Source organism: Leptonychotes weddellii, chromosome 14 (assembly GCF_054177405.1).
Source record: "Leptonychotes weddellii isolate Sample4059 chromosome 14, ASM5417740v2, whole genome shotgun sequence".
Lineage (NCBI taxonomy): Eukaryota > Metazoa > Chordata > Mammalia > Carnivora > Phocidae > Leptonychotes > Leptonychotes weddellii.
This window is the reverse complement of record NC_138382.1, coordinates 1,548,385-1,572,440: the sequence shown is the minus strand read 5'-3', so window position 1 is coordinate 1,572,440 and position 24,056 is coordinate 1,548,385. Positions and strand designations below refer to the sequence as shown.

Genomic DNA, 24,056 nt, shown 5'->3' with positions numbered 1-24,056 from the left:
GTATAAATGTATTTATTTGTAAGTCTGTTTTTCTCTTTAATGATTTAAATGACAGTTGCATAAAACAATATAGCTGTCTGTTGATGCATATATAATGTATAAAACGTGATTTGTAGGTGTAGCAGCACAATTGGAGAGGGGCAGGAAACGGTGCTACATAGGAGCAAAGTTTTTGAATACTGTTGAAATTAAGTTGATGTTAATCAAAACTAGATTAATCCCCAAGGCAACCATTAAGAACTCAAAAAATATGGTAGAAGAAATGACAAGGGAATTAGTACATTAGAAATTATTCAACACAAAAGAAGGCAGTAACAGAAGACTAGAGGGGAAAATGCTTAAAACCTAGAAATAAGTAGCAAGATGACATGTAAATCATGCCTTGTCATTAATTATGTGAAATGTATTAAGTGTACACTCCAATAAAAAGGCAGAGGTTGTCAGAAGGGATAAACAATATCCAACTTTCTGCTGTCTACAAGAGACATACTTTAGATTCAAAGACTTAGATAAGTTGAAATTTGAAGAATGGAAACAGATATACCATGCAAACAGTAACCAAAGGAAAGTTGGAATGGCCGTGCTAATATCAGACAAAGTAGACTGTAAGACAAAAAGCATTACTAGAGACAAAGAAGGCTATTTTATGATAAGTCAATCCATGAAGAAGATCTAAAAATTATAAATGCATACGCACCTAATGACAGCAGCAAAATACACGAAGGGCTGACAGAACTAAAAGGAGAAATAGACAATTCAGCAATAAGAGTTGGAGACTTCAAGAAATACTCTTTTCTTTTTTTTTTTAAGATTTTATTTATTTGTCAGAGAGAGCACAAGCAGGGGGGCGGCAGGCAGAGGGAGAAGCAGGCTCCCCGCTGAGCAAGGAGCCCGATGTGAAACTCGATCCCAGGACCCTGGGATCATGACCTGAGCTGAAGGCAGATGCTTAACTGACTGAGCCACTCAGGCATCCCAAGAAATACTCTTGAATTACCGAAGTAATTCGGTTGCATGACCGAAGCTGCATGCCCTTGGCCTTGGGTCAGTTAAAGCCCCGGTCATGTACAAGGGGTCAGGACCTACTTCACGGGGGTGTCAGGAAAAATGGTGGAATACGCAAGAAGCACTGACACCTGGTGGTGGTGAGCACTTGTTCAGTGTCATCTCATCATCATCCCCACTTTAACAGTGGAGGCGGTTGAGGCCTCAGTAGGCAGAGTGCATTGTCCAAGCTACTAGATGGTAAAGCCAGGAATCAAAACTAGACCTGTGGACATCATAGTACCTTCTTCTAACACCTGCCCTGTCCTGCCTGGGATCATGGGTCTGTGTTCCAGGCAGCTGTGTCTGAGACGCTGGTCATCATGTAAAGCCTCCCAGATGACCTTGGGCACACAAACATGGAAACAGTACTATCTCTGCCGATCTGAGCTGGAGTTCCGAATGGAATCTGGGCGGCCAGAGAAGGACTTCATCTGCAAAGCCATTGCTGGGCACAAAGGTATGGCTGCAAGCTTTCCTGCTGCTCACTTGTCCTGGTCGAGTGCCCTGGGATTTGGTGTTTAGCCAGTGAGTGGGAAGGGGCTGCTTGACGAGGACTCGCCCTGCTGGGTTCTGTATTTGGCCATGTCACTTGGTGCTCAGAGTAGCCCTGTGAAGAAGGAATTGTTATATTTATTTCAGAGTAGAGAGAACGGAAAGCAAGAGAGTAGGGAGTGTTGTGGCCACGTGGCTGGTGGGAGGGGGCAGTCCTGGGTGTGAAGCCCTATGGCCACAGCTGTCCCCTAAGAGCGCCTGGGTGCTCCCGAGAGAGAAAGAGGAAGGAGTGTCCCGCCGGCCCTTCCCCAGTCTGCATGTCCACATCCCAGACGTTCGGTGTGCATTCAAGGCCAGTCTCTGTTCTCTTCCAGGAGGCATAGACGAGCTGGCCTACATCTCAACCAACGAGTGCCGGTTTGATGGACAGGAGAAGTCGGTGGTGTGCACCGTGTCCTCGGACAGCACAGTGCGTGCCTGGGATGTGCAGGAGGTGAGCCGGGTGGAGGGGCCAGGGTGCGACTCACAGGATCCTACTGAGGTTCTTCCCCTTTACTAGCTCGTTCAGCCCCCGGGGGCAGCTTCCAGGTGGTGGGATCCCCATGGTATAGACAAGAACTCTGAGCTGCAAGAGGCCAGGTCGCACTTAGAGCTCAGGTCTGATCGCAGCTGGAGCCAGACCTGCCCTTGACTCTGAGCGGCCTGCCTCGGGGAGGTGGGTGCCTGCGCAGCGGCCACACGGCAGCACCTGCCCCCGGTCCCGCGGTGTCCACGTTGGAGCTAGTGCCCAGTCCAGGCTGTTTTGCCCAAACAGTTGCCCCTTCTAGTTACCCCCATGTACCAGTTAAGTGTTGAGACTTTGATAACTGGTATTTCACACTTGGTTGTCACTATTGTTAAAAAGCTTTGCGGTCCATTTCCTCACTGATTCTCACCGCAGCTGAGCAAAGCATGCATTATTATCACCCTGATTTTATGGACGATCAGTCTGAGACAGAGAGGGAAGTGTCTCTGAGTCCTGAACCGTGTGGTTCCCTGTAAATCCAAGGGTTCTGCACACATAGAAACCAACCTCCTCGATAGGACTTTTTCCTGGAAACTACAGATTACCTCATGTTTTTGAAAGCCCTGGACAAGCAAAGGCACCTGTGGGTCCTTGCTACGTTAAGTGGGGAGCCTCCTCATGTCGCCGTTGGCCAGCTCTGCTGGAAGTGCCCAGTTCGCTCAGAGAGCAGAGGGGGCTCCCCGGATTTCCCTGGCCACTTTGAACAGGGCACCCTGGCTCTCAGCACACTGACCGAGACCTGGGCCTTCCTTGCTAGTGTGCGAGGGTAGCAGGCTGCTGGGAGCTGCGTCCTGCCACCCCCATGCCAGCCGTGGGGTCACTGCTCTGCCCAGACGTCACGTTAGAGTCTGGGAGAGAGCGGGTGTGTGCTGCGTTTGGTCACGCGGGGACACTTGAGAGGCCACCTGAGGCCATTGCTGGGCACAGAGGTGGTGATGGAGTCTTGAAAGTCCCAGCTGGGCTGCAGCCTAGGTTGTGAGGGGCCCAGGAGCCAGGGCAGGGGCTTGGAATGGGAGGAAGGGGCACCGGGCGGGGGCACATGAGGGATGTGCTGTGGTTAGTTACAATTTATTTTGCTTTTGAATCATGAAAGTAAAACACTGTTGAGGGTTTTGGAAAAGTCGGACTAGGAGATATTTCTTGAGCGAAAAAATTCTCCCCCTGACTGCTCTCTTCAGCAGTTCTTCCCAGAGGCGACCACTGTTCAAGTCCTGTCCAATCTTCGTCTTCCTGGTGGCTATCAATTCATCCGTTTTTACATTAGTAGAGTCTGTTCCTCCATCCGCATGCTTCAGAGAGTCTGTGTTGTCTGCCTGCTTTGCAGAAACTTCTTCGTTACCAGGAGCCCGTTCTTATCCCCATGCTCTTTTTTTTTTTTTTTTAAAGATTTTATTTATTTATTTGAGAGAGAGAATGAGAGAGAGAGAGAGAGCATGAGAGGGGGGAGGGTCAGAGGGAGAAGCAGGCTCCCCGCCGAGCAGGGAGCCCGATGTGGGACTCGATCCAGGGACTCCAGGATCATGACCTGAGCCGAAGGCAGTCGCTTAACCAACTGAGCCACCCAGGTGCCCCCCATGCTCTTTTTTGTTTAAAGGGTATAAAGTTGTTTGCATCATTTCTCTCTACTCCGTGGCCAAGTTTTCGGTTGTTGATGATAGTTTCCTCTTCTCATGCTTGGTTTTCCTCCTACAAGGCAGTATTTGAGGGTCATTTCACAGGAAGGTCCTGTGGTTCCTGGGGTGGGAGGCTGCCCGCCTTCCTGTAGCCTCTCTGTAGGACCTGCGTCGGCTGCGGACACCTGGCCACATGGGCTCAGGGTGGGGGGGTCAGCAGAAGAAGACATGGCGCCTGGGAGACCCTAGACTTGCCCAGATGATCAGGTCTCGACTTGAACAGGGAGAGCACTTGGGTACAGGCTCGGCGGACGTTTCCCGTCAAGGGCCCTGTGGTCCCTATGTAACCCCCCAGCTCTGTGGGCTCGATGCAGGAGCAGAAAGCAAACGGGAGAGTGGCCTGTTCTGACAGAGCTAGCAACGCATGCTGACATGTGAGGTGCACATATTTCCATGTGTTGTGAAATCGTCTTTTGATTTTTTTTTTTTTTAATTTTAAGCTAAACTACAGATATGGGCAGTGGGCTGGGTTTGGCTGAAGGCCGTAATTTGCTGAGCTCTACTTCCGTGTGGTCTGGTTTGCCAGCGTGAGCCTCTTTCAGAGTCCAGAGCCACCTGCACACATCCTGCCTGGCTGCACAACCTTAGTACTCTTCACGAGCAAACCTCCCGTAGAAAACAACCTCCGCCTTTCCTCCTTCCACGTCCACACACAGCAGTTGTCTTGTCCCCAAATAATTATCTGTATGGTTAGTAGTACTGTAATTGTGTAAGTGCTTTTCACACTGAGCTATGAGGCAAACTAACATTTGGCGTTTCCTAAAATTAATAAATACTTTTTTTTTTTTAAAGATTTATTTATTCATTTTAGAGAAAGCATGCGCATGCAAGCAGGAGGGACAGAGAGGGAGAGAGTCTCAGGCAGACTCCCCGCTGAGTGTGGAGCCTCTTGTGGGGCTCGATCCCACGACCCATGAGATCACGACCTGAGCCGAAACCAGGAGTCAGACACTCAACTGACTGCACCACCCCGATGCCCCAGTAAATGCTCCTTTTCAAAAATGATCTTAGTTTCCACTTACAGTATTTAAGACCATGCTTTTGACTGGTTATATTGGTTTCCGGTCTGGCTTTCCATGCCACGTGTCATCCACTGTCCCTGGAGAATTCTAGGGTTTGAGTTCGTCTGTTTCTGGCATCAGAGTCCCGGTGCTACCACCGCCCGCTTCCTTCCTGCGGCAGGCGTGTTGCCCAGCAGTCACTGGTCAGCGTGTTTCTGTGCTCCGACCCCTGACCTCTGCTTCCACTCCGAACCCAGGAGGGAGTCTCACGCCTCCTTCACTAACCCTGGTGAATGTGCTCTGTTCCCCGAGACTCCTTGCCATCCCTCCGCATCACCTTGCTGCTCGAGCAACAGAAATCAACTGAGAAAGGATCTCATAGAGGAATCCTGAGTATCTTGGTTGGAAAAAAAGATCCAGATCATGGTAAAAGGAACACATGATAGAAAAAGGGTCATAATGACCCAGAATGGGAACGGAAGCCCAGGTGGCGCCTCTGGGAGACTGGGAGTGGAACGTCGCGGATAGTTCTCTGGTGTCCCGCCTTCGGGTGCCCTGAGCCCACCGGCACCAGCTCTTTCCCACCTGTTGCAGTTCTTACAGTCCTGGGACAGACCATGGAATCGCCCAGCTCGGGCCTTGGCTAGGACCCCTCCCAGGAAAGGGGGTGTTTTAAGCAGGACAACACGGACATGCCACGTGAACTGTTCTCACCCACAAGCCTGAGTTAGCTAATCTGTAAAATGGGGCTGCAGGGGCCTGAGGGAGATGCTGCACATGTAAGTTCTTTGTACGCAGCCGTGTGGCCCAGGCCCCAGCTCCCTGCCCAGCCTGCCTTGGTGGAGCTGGGGGCAACTACTGTGTGCACACGGCCGCCCCCCAACCCCGGTGCAGTCCTGGTGGTGCCAGCGCTTGGGAATTTCCGTACACCCCCAGTTCCGCCACTGCTGTGCCCCGAAACACCGCTTCCGTGTCGTGCTCTGCACCACACTGTGGCTCCTGTGAGCATGGGGTCTGTGCCTTTTCCACCCATGTGCCCCCCGTGTGCACTAGGCGATGGTCATATGTTTATGAAATGAATGGCCCCCGTATAAGTTGTTATTTTCCTTTTGTTGTTGCCCAGGGCACAGAGATCTGGTCAAGCCCCCTGCAGCCCGCTGCTCTGGTGAATTTGGTGACCTACCCTCGGCTGCAGCTGGTTGTCACCGTGGACAAGCTGGGCCTGATCAAGGTGTGGAAAGCGGAGAATGGGAGGGAGTGGGCCTCCTTCTCCCTGCCTACATACTCATCTGCGTTGCAGGCCTGTGACCATCCAGAGGGCCCCTTCCTGCTGGTGAGTGACTGGCTCTTGGGAGTCTCTGCAGGTCCTAGCTGTCTCCCAGGGTCACGGACACTCTGATGCTGTGACCACTGTGATGGGTGGCGCCTGGAGCCGGGCACTCGATGTGGTAGGACAAGCTGTCATTCTGCGGCCCAGTACCCCAGCTCCTCCTCTCCAGCTCAGCTGCCTGCAGCAGCCTGTCTCCCTAGCCCCGTCTCTGCCCCTCCTGAGCCGTCACCGAGACTCAGCCACGGGCTGCCTGTGGGTTCAGTTCATGTGCCTCTGCTCTCCTGTCCCCTGAGCTTGCTGGCAGTCTCTCTCCTCCCTGCAATTCCTTCTCTGTCTGCATTCTTACCCTTCCTTACCTTGTTTCAAGTCCCAGCTAAGGCGCAACTCAGGAGAAACTGAGGCATGTTTGACAAACATGAGCACTTGCCCAGGACACCAAAAGCCTCTGTTACCAGAATGTCCATTTAGAAGTGACTCTTGGGCATTGGGAGGGTTTGGCGGGGAGAAACGAGGAAAGTGGGTGTAAGGTGGCAGGTGTGGGAAGTGGCTCTCAGATGGAGGCAGTGTCCCCACCTGTGGGGAAGGAGGCTTTGGAAAGGTTGGGCAGGCTGGCGTCCCGGGGATCAAGAGGAGCAGACGTCTGTGCGCACAGAACTGACTGGAAAGGAACTAAGCTTAGCAAACAAAATGAGTAACATCTGATGAAACATTTTACATAAACCACTGTGCAGCTGTTGAAGAAGACTTCCGAATAAGTGTAATTGGCATCCCCAGATCCATTGGAGAATCCATTGCGTAGCTGAAGAGGCCACTGAGGTTCTCTCTGGGAGCGGTAGACCATGTGCTTCCCTTTCTTTGCGAAGGATAGTAAAGGTAGGAGGCGTACATCTGCTGGATAACCTCAGAGAGGAGAAAGAACAAAAATGTCTAGACCAAGATTCAGGAGATTTAGCCGGAATCAGATGGAGTCACCGACGCTGGCAACTTTGCCCTGGAGACCCTTCTGCCAAGGCAGCTGAGAGGCTGTAGGCCTTTGATGGCCCGGCGAGGAATTGGAGTGCTGAGCCAGTGAGGGCGGAGCCCTGGGCCTCCCCTTACACTGGCTGGAGTGTCGGGGGTTGCAGCCCGAAGTGGGATCTGCAGGTCCGCCGTGCTCCCCCTGGCTGTAGCCTGGCACCCCGGCCACCTGGGAGGAGTAAACGAGAATCCTTCCTGGGAAAGATAACGTCACCCAAGGCCGCATGTTATTTCTGCTTTGAAATGCAGTGTCCAGCACACACTTGGAGCTAACTAGGCACGGGAGAGATGAGAGAGTACGAGCTCAAGATACTGCAGTCCTTACGTGCTAAAACCCCTGTGGTTGCTGTGTTTAGGGAGAGGGTTTCAGAACTCAAAGCTATGAAAAATGACGGAACCTATTTAGAAAAGAACCAAGTAGAAATTCCAGAATAGAAACACTGAGTACAAAGGTTAACTCAGTGAGTGGGTTTCATAGCAGGATGGACAGTGGAATCACACCTAGATGGGGGGTGGAGGGGAGCATCTGGGGCTCTGGCAACACCCCATTTCTTAACTTGGGTGGCAATGTGAATATTTGCTTTGTAATGATGCATTGAGCGTTGGGTTTGTGTTTTGTGCACTTTTCTGTATGGTGTTTTCTGCATCAGTGAAAAAGTTAAGAGGTTACCTGGAATGAAATGCAGATATTGAGTGAGGTAAATGGAAAGAGAGGGTACAAGATGTAGACCAGTCCTTCTCAGGCTTTAATGGCATGTGAACTACTGGGGATGTTGTTTAAATGTAGATTCCAATTTGTTGGGTCCCTGGGGATGCCTCGATTCTAACTTTTTTTTCCTTTTGTGAGAGAGAGCACACAAGCAGGGAGGGGGAGAGCGAGAGAGAATCTCAAGCAGACTCCCTGCTGAGTGTGGAGCCCGTCACGGGGCTCTGTCTCACGACCCTGAGATCATGACCTGAGCTGACATCAAAAGTCAGACACTTAACGAGTGAGCCACCCAGGCGCCCCTTGGATTCTGACGTTTTAAAAGCTGCCTGGTAGTATTGGTCCTGTCGGTCTTAGACGACACTTTGAGTAGCAAGGCCATAAAGGATCCATGGAAAAATTCTAGTATTTGGTATCAGGAGCAGGTGAGGGAGTGAATGGGTCAAAAGCAACATTTGAAGAGATAATGGCAGATATTTCTCCAAAATAGACTAAGGACATTGATCCATGGAATCAAGTAGGCCTACAAGCCCCAAGTGGGATAAACAAAACTGAATCTGCATACGGGCCCATCAGGGTGAACTGAGATTACCCGAGGACCAAGAAAGCCTATCTGGTAGCAGCCAGGGGACGCAGACTCCCTTCAGGGTCTGACTTACTGCGGGCAACCGTGGATCTCAAGGATCATAGAATAGGGTCTTGAAAGAAAGAACTGCCAGCAGGAAATCCATAACAGAAAGTGACCCCCAGGAGTGAAGAGGAGTGAAGGCATCTCAGGTAACATGGAGAATCTGTAACAGTCACAGCACCGCTGAGAAGAACATGCGTGGGACACGAAGCGGAAGGCTGATGAGCAGCGCTGGGGACCAGGAGATCTGAGGGTCAACTATAAAACAGCAGGAACCGCGTCTTGTGGATTTTAAACTATGCGCAGAAGACAAACAGAGGGCGTTAGCATTTACGTTAGGAGAAGGTTATGAGGAACTAAACAATCCAGGATCCTTGAATTGTCTGGGACCATTCATGTACCGATGGGCAGTGACGTCTACAAGGAGGAACCTCTCCCCTAACTCCCAGAAGAGAAATGAAGGAGCATACAGCCTCGAAGTCCTAAGAGCAAAAGGGGCAGGATCAACCCTGACCCCAAATTTGGCTTGATTATCAAGAGTGATGAAGCCACATGAGCACCAAGAGGGTATGAAGAGGTAATTTGTCACATAACCAGGCTTTCAGGATGGTGGCTCCCAGGAGGCGGGTCTGAACGGCTAAAGGCAGCAGTGGGGAGTGAGTGGCCTGCTCTTCCTGTGGTTGGGGTGGGATGGAGGGAGGACCCCTGCGTGGGCCGGGTTTCTGTGGTTTGAATTCTCCACGGGTGGCCTTTATCCGCTTGTCCGGATGTGGAACGGAGGGTGGGATGGGCAGGCCGGAAAGCTGTCCGTCACCAAACATCAGAGACAGAGTCAGATTCCAATAAGCTTCCCTTCTGGTGACTTTGCTGTAATTCTGCCTTCAGGCTGATGGCTGAAATGTGCACGTTTTAGGTCTTCGAGCTCGGACTTGTGTAAGCCAGCCAAATGCGTGGTGCTCTGGGGGCCACCTGCTCAGGCTGGAACCCGAGGGCAAGTTCTCTTGTCTGGCTCATTCGGGACCCAGCGTTGTGTATTCGAGAAGTGAAGTGAGTGCCCGGTCGCGTCGGTATGTCTGGGTCTCCAAAGGGGATGGGGGTGTCTGATTGCCATTTGTGTCTTGGGGGTTCTGGGAGGCAAGCCTTCCTGAGTCTTCACCAAGAGGGAGAATCTGGGATGAGAAGCTTTGTTTCTGGCCACGCGGCTGCAGCACCAGCAATGACCGAGGCAGCGGCGGCGTCTGCGGCTGGTCCTTAGCGGGCGCTTCCAGGGCCGTTGGCGCCAGCCGCGGGGTCCGCCCTTGAGCAGGGATGTTCCAGTTGGCGGAGGGGCCACGGCAGTGGGCTCCACCGTGTGTGATGGCAGCTTTGGTACCTGTGTAGTGTGGGAACTCCTTTCCTGTTGGCTCAGAGGGTGCCCTTCTCCAGCGTCCTTGCACGTGGCAAGGGTCTGAGGACAACAGGAAGCTACTTCCTCCCACAGAGGGAAAGCCCACCATGTCCCTAGCCTGCCTGGATTCTGAAGATGCCATTTTTATCTCAGCAGGGAGCCTTCGGTGGCCGGGCAGAGGCTGCAAAGTGCGCCTCCACATCCCAAGGCTTAATGCCTACATGGGAAGTCCAGGGGCTCAGGACCTCTGAGCACCAACCTCAGCACAAGGGCCCAGACACCGCCGGCAGCCTTCACCCTAGTGGAGTGTTATGTGACCAGAGGACAGCAGGCTTTGCCAGAAGCACTCATTTTCTTGGGTGTTGCCCTGCAGGGGGATGGAGCAGGATCAACCCCCTACCGAGATTGAGCTCAGATTTGGAGATTACTAACTCTGTACGTGCACCAGTAGGGTATGGAATAGGATATCCTCTCCACACACCCCCCATCCCCCAGTTCACATCTACTCAGAGCCTCAGAATGTGACCTTATTTGGAAATGGTATCCGGTTAAGGATCTCAGGTAAAATCATCCTGGATTTAGACTGGGCCCTCTGTCCAATGAGAAGTGTTCTCATAAGAGGAGAAAACACAGATGTACAGAGAAGGCCAGGTGCACACGGGGGCAGACAAGTCAAGGAAAGCTGTAGAGCCTTCAGAAGGAGAGGGCCCTGCTGGCACCTGATTTTGGGCTTCTAGCCTCTAAAATTGTGAAAGAATACATTTTTAGTTTTTTTAAGCCACCCAATTTGTTACTGCAGCCCTAAAAATTAATGTAAGACCCTAAAACAGAACACTTGGGGCACCTGGCTGGCTTAGTGGGTAGAGTGTGCAACTCTTGATCTGAGGGTTGTAGGTTCGAACCCCACATTGGGTGTAGAGATTACTTAAAAATAAAATCTTAAAAAAAAACCCCAAAAACCCAGAACACTTAAGGAAGTTTGGAATGAAAAGGAGGGAAAATGATGCCCTGGAGATGCTAATAACTAAAAGCAAGCTGATAAGCTATTAATGTTAGACCAGAAGACTTCAAGATAAAAGTCATCACTAGATATTAGGGGGAACTTTGTAATAATAATTAGATTAGTCTCCAAGGAAGATAGAGCAAGGCTAAAATTGGCCTAAACACATATAGAACAAAATTTGTGGAATTTCAAGGAGAAATGGTCAAATCTACAAGCATTATGAGAAGTTGGTTACACAGCTAAAGGGAAATGATCTGGGTGGACCCACTGTGAGTGCTTGGAAGGCAGTGAGTTTTCTCTGGCTGATCGCGGAAGTCAGAGACTGGAGGCCTGGGGGGCATTCACGTGAACCCCCCACTGGCTGTCGTGTTATGGGGGCCCGGGAACTGGGAATGCCCCACCACCCACCACAGGGGAAACCTCAGTTTTGCCTGCAGCCACAAGGGGCTGAGCTGCCAACAACCCCACTGGGCCTCCAGGTGAAAACCTGGCACCTCAGCTCAGCTTCATGTGACTTCTCTCACCCAGGGATTATTTGGAGACACTACATGTAGATCATTTAAAGTTAAATTATATGTGTGTGCAAGGTCAGCATTGAGGTTCATTTTTATTTACAAATGGGTTTCCAGATTTTGTAGGAAAGGCCATCCTTTCTTCACTGAATTACTTCAGCACCTTTGTCAGAATACCAACATGATGTGTGAGTCCATTTCCACTGTAAGGACAGACACAGGGCGCCTGGGTGGCTCAGTTGGTTAAGCGACTGCCTTCGGCTCAGGTCATGATCCTGGAGTCCCGGGATCGAGTCCCGCATCGGGCTCCCTGCTCAGCGAGGAGCCTGCTTCTCCCTCTGACCCTCCCCCCTCTCATGTGCTCTCTCTCAAATAAATAAATAAAATCTTAAAAAAAAAAAAGGACAGACACAGGCTCTCGTGGGCTGTAGACTTGTAAGTCATGACCTCCAGCATTTTCTTATTTCAAAAATAGATGGATTTCTTTAAAAAAAATTTTTTATGTTCAGTTAGCCAACATACAGTACATCGTGAGTTTTTGATGCAGTGTTCAATGATGCATTAGTTGTGTCTAACACCCAGTGCTCATCACAACACGCTTGCCAATTTCTTTAAAACTACCTACTGGAATTTTGATGACATTGAATCTATAGATTGATTTGGAGACAACTGACATCTAAAGATGTAGTCTTCTAAGCCACAGACATGGCAAATATGTCTCCATTTAGATGGGCCTTCACTTATGTCTCTCAACAAAGTTTTATAGTTTTAAGTGAACTGGGCTTGCATATATTTTGTTAATTGTATATTATATATTTTAAATGTTACTGTTTCAAAATTTAATTTCTGATTTTTCATTGCTAGTATTTGGCATATACAGAAATGTGTAAATAATATATAAATGTGTATTTCTGTATTTATAAGGAAATTGCTATACATACTATACGTACCATACATAGAAGCTTCTTCTGTATAAATATACGTAAGAATACATTTGAATTTTGTATATTTACCTCATCTAGCTGCCTCGCTAAACTCACTAATTTTAGTAGTTATTTTTTGGTAGACTAGAAAATTTTCATAGGTAGGTGAAGATTTCTTAGGACACAAAAAACACTAACTGTACAAGAAAGAAATAGATTATTGGACATCATCGAATTCAGAAATTTTGCATTTTGAAAGCGTTGTTCAGCAAAAGAAAAGGCAAACCTTAGGCTGGAAGAAAATATTTGTAATAATGCAACCTCGTTTCAGGACTTTGTCCAGAATATGTGAAGAACTATTATCACTCAATAGGTAAGAGATAGCCCAACTTTAAAATTAGGTGGAAGATTTGAATGCTTCACAGAAGAATATAGAGTGGTAGCCATTAGCACATAGAGAGAGAAGCTCCACACCACCAGTCATCAGTGAAATGCAGTTTAGAACCATGGTGAGATATGGCACCATATTGATCTGAAGAGCTGAAATTAAACACATGTTTACACAGATGTGACACAATTCTTCAGAGAATGTTTGGCAGTTATTTTAATATTAAAAAACACTTAACCATATTATGCAGCAGTTTTTCTTTTAGCTATTTACCAGTGAGATATGAAAATCTTTACACAAAAAGATTGGTACACAAATGTTTGTAGGAGCTTTAGTAATAATAGCCACATTGGATACAACCCAAGTGCTTATCAACAGGTGGATTTATAAAAATGGTATATGCATGCAGTGGAATACTACTCAGCATGGAAAAGGAACAAGGCTATGGATCTGTGCAACAACACGCATGAACCTCAGAAACATGCCGAGCAAAAGAAGCCAGACACAACAGAGTATGTGTATATTATATGATTCCGTTTCTGGGAAATTCCAGTCTCAACAGATCTGCACTGTCAGCAGACCAGTGGTCCTTAGGGATGGAGGGGACTGTTGAGGGACACAGAAACTTTGGAGATGGTGCAGATGTTCTAGAACCAGATTATGGTTGTGATAATCTAGTAAGTCTGACTTCCCTACCTCTTATTTTTTCAAGTTTCCTTAGCTACTTTCATGTTTATTTTTCCATATGAACTTTGGAATCAAATTTTCTGTCTCCTGGAAAGAAAAGGGTATTTTCATTGATACCACGTTCAGTTTAAATACTAACATGGAGAAAATGGACATCGTCATGATGCCGAGTCAGTCTGTTCAAGAATAAGTGATGTATTTCCATTGGTTCAAGTTTGCTTTTTATGTCCTTCAGAAGTGATTTACGTTTTTCCTCAGATAAATTATGCACATTTCTTGTTAACGGTATTCCAAAGTATTTTATCATTTGTTGCTCTTCCATTGATACGGGAAAGTATTTTCTGTTCCATTGTTTTCTAACTGGGTGTTGTTTGTTTAAATGAAAACTGTTGTTGTGTTTTATATTCTGTCAGCTTACTGAATTCTCCTATTTGCATTTATTTTATAACTGATTTTCTTAATATTTTTAGGTAAACACTGTATCATCTATAACTAGAGATATTTATTTTTTCAAGCCTTAGGCATCCAGTTGCTTTCTTTTCTCTGGCCAATACTTCCAGTACAGTATTAATCAGTGGTGGCATTGGTGGCCATTTCTCCTTGTGGCTGACTGTGGTGGGATGACCTGGAGCTTCATTGGTGGGGGGTGGGGTGCTGGCTTCAAGAATGATGTTAATGAAAGATCCATCAGTGACCATTTTACTATTTTCAAAAATCATGATTAGGTGTAGAATTTTGTGAAAGGCCTTTTCAGTATGCAGATATAATTACATTTTCTCCTTAGGTTTGTTATGGTGATTTTTTGGATTTTTTTTTTTTTTAAAGATTTTTATTTATTTGACAGAGAGAGAGACATAGCAAGAGAGGGAACACAAGCAGGGGGAGTGGGAGAGGGAGAAGCAGGCTTCCCGCCAAGCAGGGAGCCCGATGTGGGGCTCGATCCCAGGACCCTGGGATCATGACCTGAGCCGAAGGCAGACGCTTAACGACTGAGCCACCCAGGCGCCCCGATTTATTGGATTTTTAAAATATAAATCATCCATGCATTTCTTTTTAATGTGCTGATACATTCTAAATGCTGGCATTTTACCAGGATTTGGATCTGTCTATGGGAGATTGGTCGATAGTTTTTTTGGTCTTCCTTTATCAGGTTTACATATAAATGCTATACTTCAAGGAATGTGAACATTTTTCTGCTTTTTTAATGCCCTGGAACGATTCAAGTTGCATTGGGATTGTCTGGTTTTTCAGTTTGGTAGAATTTATTTTTGATGTTATTGGGTGCTGGGTGCTTTTTTTGTGGTGGAGTTTTAAAACCGTTTTCTCAGTGTTTTCTATGGAAATTGGCCTGCTCAAGCTTTTCTCTGTCTGCTAGGATCAATTTTAATATATTGTGTTTTCCTAGGAAACTACCCACTGTATCTAGGCTTTCACCTTTTTATGCATACAGTTGTCTAGAATACTCCTGAGATTTTTTTTCTTTAAATTTCTTCTATTTGAACATTTGTTTCTGCCCTGTCATTTAAAAAATTTTTAATTTAAATTCAATTTAGTTAACATATAATGTATTATTAGTTTCAGGGTTAATATTTAGTGATTCATCAGTTGCATATAACACCCAGTGCTCATTATGTCAAGTGCCTGCCTTAATGCCCATCACCCAGTTGCCCCATGCCCCTACCCACCTCCCCTCCAGCAACCCTCAGTTTGTTTCCTAGAGTTAAGAGTCTCTTATGGTTTGTCTCCCTCTCTGTTTTTATCTTATTTTCCCCTCCCTTCCTCTATGTTCATCTATTTTGTTTCTTAAACTCCACATACAAGTGACATTGTATGGTATTTATCTTTCTTTGGCTGACTTACTTGCTTAGCATAATATCCTCTAGTTCCATTCACGTCATTGCAAATGGCAAGATTTCATTCTTTTTGATGGCTGAGTAATAATAGTAATAATAATAATAAACTTTATATAAATACCACATCTTCTTTATTGCCCTGCCATTTCTTTTTGTGTATATGTGCTTTTTCCCATTTTTTCGTGATTATATTAGCTAGTGCCTTGTCTGTTTTATTTAATATTTCTACTGATTTCCAGTTTCATTTCATTTTATTTCATTGTGATTGTTACGGAACCTGGACTGGATAACCCAACGGAAGAACCAAGCGGCACCCGGAGATCTTGGAGGACAGGATGTTTATTTAATGCCGGCGGGCTCAGAGGAGAGTGGTCTCCAAAGGTCTGAGCCCCGAGCACAAACAAAGGGGGCAATTTATACACTTCTGCTTCCACATACTGGGCACTTTTGGCGTGTGTGCAAAGCAGGGCAGGGAGAAGAACCCGGATTGGTGGGCGCGGGAAGCAGAGCAGGGAGAAGAACCCAGAAGAGCCCCAGGGCAAGGACTGGAACTCTCTTGCTGGCTTGGTCAGCCATCTTAGGACACAGATTTTCCTTATCATTCTCCCCTTTGATGCCCCTTTAAACACCTAGTTTTGAGGGCATCATCTTCATCTTCTAAGGGGCGATAGTGAATAAGAAGTAACTGGAGTCTGACTTTAGCAATTTGAGTAGTAATAAACCCAGTAAGGGCATAAAGCATACAAGGACCAAATGCCACTATGAGGAGAAGCAATAGGAGGGGGCCGACAAGGGGCGAACCAAGGGAACCATTGTGAGAGGGTATCCCACCAAGTTTTCCGCTGGAGTGTTTTCCACCGACGATGTACTCGTTCCTGTAATTGGGTCAGAGTTTCTTGGGCCACCCCTGACTCATTAGCATAGAAACAACATTCCTCCTCTAGGAAGAGGCAGAGCCCCACTTGCGCGGCCATGAGCAAGTCTAGCCTGCACCTGTTTTGGAGGACCACTGAGGCCAGTGAATCGAGTTGGCGCTGCAGGGCCAGGGCCGACCTGAGTGAGGGTGGAAAAATCCGCTGTGAGTTGTTGAGTTAACCCCTGCTACTGAACCTGAGACATCCCGATGCCAGGGGTGCTGAGGGCAACACCTGATGCAGCCGGCAGGCTCAGAATAAGAGGGATGGCTGCAGGGGAGCATCGAGGGCAGCTAGAAGGTCTCCAGATGAGTGGGGCATTGCTCCCGGGGAGGACTGAAAGATCGGGTAAGAGACTGACAAGCATGCATGATTGATTGCGCAGGGTGATGCAGATGTATACACCTTGATCACAGGCCAGAAGTGTTGTTAGGTGCACAGACCCGACTGGCCCGTGATGGGAGAGGAAGAGTTGCCATATAGCGGTACCGGAGCCAGAAAGGGATAATCTGAGGTCCCTGGTGCCGAGGTGGGAGGTGACACGGTAGATTGGTTGAGGATAACACCTAGGTATTGGATGAGACCGGGCTTCATACAGATCCAGCAGTCAGACACTAGGGGTGGATTCGAGTGGTTAAGCGCTTGGTGGGAGGCGTTAATCATACCTAACAGTTGCACTATAGATGCTTGCTGCATGTGGATGGGGGACCTGGGGATGCGCCAGGGCGAGTTATTTTCTGTCTGACTCTAGGGGTTGACTGTAAGGCTTGGAGTGAACATGGACTTAATCATAAATTTGGCCATGGGGTCGGTCCCCATGGGGTGATATTGGCCCAACAGGAGAATGATTCCTGTAGCCCATGATGTGGCATTGGGTTCTAAGACTGAGAGGGTGAGCGGTATACAGTGTGGCGTCTCCAGGTGATGTTGAGAGATTTAGTCAAGACCTGTACAACATCTGCCACAAATGCGGGTCCATTGTCACTATGGATTGTTAATGGCAGGCCGAACCGGGGCACGCTTTCCCGCAAGAGGACTTTAGCTACTTCCCAGCTTTGCTCAGTCCTAGTCGGGAAGGCTTCGACTCTCCCAGAGTATGTGCATACTATTACTAGGCGATATCTGAACCCCCTGCTTGGCTGCACATCTGTGAAGTCTACCTCTAGATCTTTGAAGGGGGTTGTTCCCATTCTCTGGACACCTGGCGGGGGCCATGGTGCAGACCGAGCATCTACTTGTTCCTCGGCATAGTGCTGGCAGCTGATTGATGTAATGGTTTATTTTTTTTTTAATTTTTTATTTTTTTAAAGATTTTATTTATTTATTTGACAGAGAGAGACACAGCGAGAGAGGGAACACAAGCAGGGGGAGTGGGAGAGGGAGAAGCAGGCTTCCCACTCAGCAGGGAGCCCGATGCGGGGCTTGATCCCAGGACCCTGGGATCATGACCTGAGCTGAAGGCAGACGCTTAACGACTGAGCCACCCAGGCGCCCCAGTAGTGCTTTATTTTTGAGAAGGGCCTCTAATGCAGTTTTTCCCAGATGAGTGAGTTGTTGGTATTCCTTGACTAGATGCCCTCCAGTTGCTGTTGGAACAAAGATGCGCCCGTCTGGCATCATCCACCATCCCTTTTCAGTCAGGGTGGCTCCCTCAGCCATGGTCCATTCATTTTCATTTTTAGTGTAACTGGGTGGAGGGAATTCTTCCGGGGGTGTCAGGGCCATGGTGAGGGAAGGGGCTCTGCCCATGTCCTCACTGGCTGCAGTCTTGGCTGCCTCATATGCCAGGTGATTTCCCCGCGCTATGGGGTCGTCTCCTTTCTGGTGTCCCTTACAGTGCAGGATTTCTACTTCCTTTGGAAGCCAGATGGCTTTGAGGAGTCTCAGTATCTCCTCCTTATTCTTGATAGCTTTTCCTGCTGCGGTTAGGAGGCCCCTTTCCTTGTAGATGGCTCCATATATATGTACAGTAGCAAAGGCGTACTGAGAGTCAGTATAGATGTTGACTCTTGCCGTCACCGAGGGTGAGGGCTCGGACTAAGGCGTGTAATTCAGACCGTCGAGCTGACCATCCAGCTGGTAATGCCTTAGCTTCTAGGACTTCAGTGATTGTGGTTATTGCATAACCCACTTTCCGGGCACCCTCTTGTAGGTAACTGCTGCCATTGCTGAACAGCGTGAGCTCTGGATCCTTTATGGCTTGATCCCGCAGATCTGGACGGCTCGCGTAGACTTCATCAGTCACCTCGGAGCAGTCATGGTCTGGTTTCCCCTCTTCTGTGGGGAGAAGGATTGCTGGATTTAAAGGTCCTTACTGTTTTGACTGTAACCCGCGGGTTTTCCTAGAGGAGCCCTTGGTGTTGTGCTAGCCAAGAGTTGGGAAGGAAGTGGTGTCCCTGTGCATTCATGAGGGATACAACTGCATGAGGGACCTTGACGTTAAGTTTCTGCCCCAGGGTAAGTCTCTCCACCTCCTTGATGAGTAGGACTGTGGCTGCCAGCGCCCTGGGGCACGGTGGCCATCCCACTGCCACAGGGTCTAGCTTCTTTGACAGGTAAGCAACTGGCCATTGCCAGGGCCCAATAGTCTGGGTGAGTACCCCGAGCACTATTTTTTCCTTTTCGTGCACAGAGATTGAAGGGTTTTTCTGCATCTGGTAGGCCCAGGGCTGGAGCCCGCCCCAGGGAGGTCTTTATCTCTGTGAAAGCGGCTTTTGCTTCCTCAGTCCAGGCAGGGGGTTCTTGATCTGGTACCCCTAAGAGATCATAAAGGGGTCTTGCTATTGCCGAGAACCCAGGGATCCAGATGCAGCAGAATCCTGCAGCCTCCAAGGAATTCTTGTAGGCCCCCTTTTGTCTGGGGCTGTGGCAGGGAGATGATGACTTTCTCTCTCTCCAGCCCTAGTTCTCTTTTCCCTTGGGTGAGGAGGAAACCAAGGTATTGGACCTGTTGGCAGAGTTGTGCCTCCTTCTGTTAGGCTCGTTATCCTGAGTCTGACAGGAGCTGTAGGAGGGCCTTTGTGCCTTTTGTGCAGTCTTATGTGTCACTGGCGAGGAGGAGGTCATCCACATACTGGAGGAGGGTGCATCGTGTGGCCTCTTGGGAAGCTGGCGAGGTCTGCAGCCAGTGCTTCCCCAGAGAGGGTTGGTGAGTTTTTAAACCCCTGCGGGAGGCGCGTCCAAGTCAGTTGCTTCTGGCACCCTGTATCAGGTTCAGGGCATTCAAAGGCAAATAGTGGCTGGCTCTGGGGAGCTAAGCGGAGGCAGAAGGCATCCTTCAAATCTAGGCAAGTGAACCATCTGGCCGATCCTGGGATTTGGCCAAGGAGGGTGTATGGATTCGGGACCACTGGGTGCAGAGAGATGGTCACCTTGTTGATGGCCCGCAGGTCTTGAACTGGTTGGTATCCCCCTCCTGGCTTCTTTACTGGTAGGAGTAGGCAAGTCTGAACTCCAGCGTGCTGCTTGGTTGGGCCTGGGCACAGAATAGCCTCCATTCTTCCATCGGCGTGGTACTTGCTAGTGGTAATTGCCAGTGATAATTGCCTTGGGTTCAGTCAGAGGCTAGTGTGTCCAGTGGGCTCAAAGGTTATCTGAGCCCTAAGTTTGGAGAGTATGTCTCGGCCCAGGAAGGGGATGGAGCAATCAGGCAGATAAAGGAATTCATGTTGGACCTTGTGGCCCCTGAGTTTGCAATGGCGAGCCTGGCAAAAGAGCTGTTGTATCGCCCGTGTCCCAGTGGCCCCGAGGATGGTCGCAGTCCTTTTGCTGACGGATGCCACTGGGGAGGTGACAACAGTGCTCAGCCCCAGTATCAACCATGGAAGTCACTGATTGGCCCCCCATCTTCATTTTGACGGTGGGCTCATGGGGGCCAAGGAGGAAAGAGCCCGGTCCCCCTCAGTCTGAGTCCATTCCCGTAAGGCCTATGAGGTCCTCCTCTTGGGGTTCTTCCTTGTAGCGGCTGGGCTTTTGAGCCTTTCCCCGGTTGGGACATTCGTTTTTCCAATGCCCTTTCTCTTTACAGTAGGCACATTGATCCCTTGCCAAGGGGGTTCTGGGCTTCCCCCCTTTCGGAGGTCAGGATCTCCCCGCCTTTGTGTTGTCCTTTTCTTTCAGGGTGGCGGCAAGGAGGCTGACTTTCTTTTTCATCTTTTTGTCGGCTTCCCGTTTGGCTGCGACCTCCCTGTTCATGTAGACTTTATTGGCAATCTCTGTTAGTTGGGTGATGTTCATCCCAGCAAAACCCTCTACTTTCTGAAGTTTTTTTCTGATATCTGGGGCGGCCTGTACCACGAAGGAGGTGTTTACCATCTGTTGGCTTTCCTGTGCCTCGGGGTCAAATGTAGTGTCTATCCTGTAGGCTTCACATAGTCTTTCGTAGTAGTCCCCGGGGGACTCCCCTGGTTGTTGAGTGACTGAGGTTACCTTAGTCATGTTCATGGGTTTCTTAGCGCCTGCCCAGATTCCCTGGAGGAGGGCCTCCTGGTACCGGCGGATGTGGGCCTGTCCCTCGGTGGTGGTGAAGTCCCATGCTGGGCGCTCTTCAGGTATGGCCGCCTTAGCCCAGGCAGCAGGGTCGATGACTCCTGCTGTTGCGTGCTCTTCCAGGTACTGCCGTGCACCTTTCAATATTCTCCTTTCCTCTGTGTTAAAACGGTGGGGAGTAACTGTTGGCAGTCTTCCCAGGTTGGCCGATGAGTTCCAGTTGAGGAGGTTGGTGGTGGAGAAGAGCTGATAATACATCATAGAATGGCCAGGTCGGACTGTCCCATCTTCATCGTGCCTCTCCGGTTCCCGCGTCTCTTGTACCGGCATTTGAGGGGTGCTTGTGTCTGGCCTGGGGCACAGCCTGGCTGCTGGTCCTGGAGAAAGTGGATCTTTTGGGCCTGGGGGTGTTGGTGGATCCTCTGGGCCTGGGGGCGCTGGTGAGACTGATGACGGTGGAGTGTCTGGAGCTGAAGGGCCAGGTGTAGACGGTCTTGGGGGTAAGCGATTAAGACCCTGGCCTGTCCCTGCTAATTGCAAACGAATCGCACCCGGGGGGGAAGGGTCTGAGCAGTTCCTAGCCAGGAGTCAATGTACAGAAACTGGTCAGGGTGTCCTGGTTCTTCTGTTAGGACTCGCCATACTCGATGAATCATTGGGACATCGAATGTCCCTTCTGAAGGCCACCTGACATCAAAGGTGGGCCATTCCAATTCACATAGGGTTCTCAACTTGCCAGGGTTCATCCTGACTCCATAGTCTCCCGAAAACCCCTTCTTGAAATTTTTGATCATGGTCTCTAGAACCGTAGGTTTACTCTGCCCTGACCCCATGGTGATGTCCCCATGTGCAGTGGGGCAGAGACAGACAAAGGGGGGGTGCCTCCTGAGGTGAGGAGACCAATCAGATGCCCTTCTGGCCATGTCCCCAAGGAGCTTAGGTGAGGCTTAGCCGTAGCGGTCTCAGCGTTGTGACTTACGATCGGAAACTATTCTGATGCTGCCATAGACTGTATGCTGTTCACCATGGAATTGCATATGGGCCCACTCGGACTCTGTAGGCTTCTGGGGATCTTAAGGGTGCCTGCCCGCGGAGCTACAGAATCAGTCCACTTGAGCAAGCCAGGTTGGACTGCACATTCACTCACACATTCACACTCCAGAAGTTATTACATTCCCTCCCTGGGAATCCCTACCTGTGAGACCTCTAAGAGGTCTCTGGGAGGTGATCAAGCTCCCCTTTCACCCCAGTGGGGGTGGGCCTGTCTGGGTCCTGAGGCCCCAGGCCTTACCGGAATCTGATGTTGGGACCAGGTCCTCACCTGCCAAGTCTCCTCGAGTCGGGTGGGAACAGCGAAGAGGGGCCGGCCTGAGGTGACGGGGCGGGAGACTGCCGAAAATTAGGCAGGGTACGCCTTCTCCATTACGATCCCTCGTTCCGTCACCGCCCCGCCGTTGCCCCCAAACCGGTGGCAACAATGGGCCAGCACGGTTGGGTTTCCCAGTCAGGGAACGAAATGTTACGGAACCTGGACTGGATCGCCTTACAGAAGAACCAAGCGGCACCCGGAGATCTTGGAGGATAGGAGGTTTATTTAACACCGGTGGGCTCAGAGGAGAATGGTCTCCAAAGGTCTGAGCCCTGAGCACAAAGGGGGCAATTTATACACTTCTACTTCCGCATACTTGGCACTTTTGGCGCATGCGCAAAGCGAGGCAGGGAGAAGAACCCAGATTGGTGGGTGTGGGAAGCAGAGCAGGGAGAACCTGGAAGAGCCCCAGGGCAAGGATTTGGAACTTTCGCTGGCTTCGTCGGCCATCTTAGGACACAGATTTTCCTTATCATGATCAGAGAATGTTGTATTACTTTACGATATAGAATTTACTGAGGTTTCTTTGTGACTATTCCATTTTTGTGAAAGTTTATGTGTGCTTGCAAGGAAGGTGTATTCTCCATTATTGGCATACAAATATCCAAATATAGTCATTATTATTATTGTTAAGTCTTGTTATTAGAGCACGAGCAGGGGGAGGAGCAGAGAGAGAGGGAGGGGGAAAGAATCTCAAGCAGACTCCGCACTGAGCATGGAGCCTGACATGGGGCTCAATCTCACAACCCCAAGATCATGATCTGAGCCAAAACCAAGATTCCAACTCTCAACCGATTGAGCCACCCAGGTGCCCCAATTATATTGCTAGGTCTTATGTTTATTTACTTTCTGTCTACTTGGCCTTAGACTGAGAGCATTATTATTGTTTATTTTTATATAATAACATGTTTAACTCATAAATATTTGAATATTATTATTGTGTTTCACTTTGTTTCTTTTTGTGTCTGCTTTGTGAAGGTGATTGGGGTGTTTCTTTGATAAGTATCAGAGGTTTTATTTCTTCATTGTGAATTACAGCCTTTATTGTTAACCTTGAAAAAAAAAAGCTGCCAGTTATTTTACTACCAAAATGGGTTTATGTGGAAATAGCAGAGAATTCAATTCAGGACACGCTAGCTGTGGCAAAACCATAGAGAAGTCCAAAAAACAAAGAAGAGAAAGGTTCTTTTAGAGAGGAAAAGGGGTGTGGGGAGGGGCTGAACTGGGAGCTGGAAGTATACTGGCTTCTCGTCGGCTGCGCTGTGACTGCCTCTCATTGGCTGAGCTGTTGCTGGGATGGAAGAAACCTTCCTCCCCCTGTTGGGATTTTAAGGAGCATCCTCCAGGAGGTCCCTCTCTTCCTCTTGGGTCCGCAATTGACAACCAGTGCTTGGCGTGAGAGCTCCCCCTGCGAGCCTCTGAACTCCATTCTAGACAAGGTTTCCTTTTATTAATTTTCACAGGGATAGGAAGTGTCTGTTGTTGTATTTCCTGCTTTGGCCTGAGTCCTCCCTTTTCTGGTATTAGGACCACTTTGCCTCCTTCCACGGATTTGTGTGTGCCTGACACACCTTTACTGTTTCGTCATGGTTAACTTTTCTGTTTTGATTGAGCTTCTTGAATATACAATCAGATTTTCTTTTGTACATCAGTGTAATCATCTTTTTTATTCTGATAAAGTGAGTTAAGCCATTTACATTGAACAACATACGTGCCTGATCTCAAGTTTTGTTTTATGTCACGTTTATGGTGTGATGTGGCACATTACTGAGCTCCTTTCTCCAAATATGTTTTCCCTTTTTAATGTGTATCTTTTTGGGTAAAGGTGCTATCTTTTGTTATTTAGGAAGGCTTGTTTTTTTTTTTGTGGCGTGGTTACCTTTGTCTTAATACTTTTTGTCTCCGTTTTCCCTATTCAGGCCTACGTATTATTTTATTTGTTGGCTTTACATGATACTCCTTTTCTCCCATGGTGATCAGTGAACTTATTCTACTTTAATCCTTGTCCCTTCTCTTCCCGCTTTTGAAGATCCACTATTTCCACCTTTCTGAGAATATGCAACATTTACACAT

General features: G+C 48.7%; 1 protein-coding gene across 6 annotated transcripts in view; it reads left to right on the top strand.

Moving 5' to 3' along the window:
• The window catches only part of LOC102733461 (F-box/WD repeat-containing protein 12-like), a 49,574-nt gene that overhangs the window by 9,046 nt on the left and 16,472 nt on the right, over window positions 1-24,056 (top strand). For all 6 annotated transcript variants that reach the window (XR_014139896.1, XR_014139894.1, XR_014139895.1 and 3 more), the window contains 3 exons: window positions 1,341-1,504; window positions 1,914-2,032; window positions 5,902-6,111. Coding sequence is in view for 2 of the 6 variants with exons in the window: in XM_006733409.3 (XP_006733472.2) it covers window positions 1,341-1,504; window positions 1,914-2,032; window positions 5,902-6,111 (493 nt within the window). In the remaining 4 variants the exon portion in view is untranslated. The remainder of the gene's footprint in view (window positions 1-1,340; window positions 1,505-1,913; window positions 2,033-5,901; window positions 6,112-24,056) is intronic.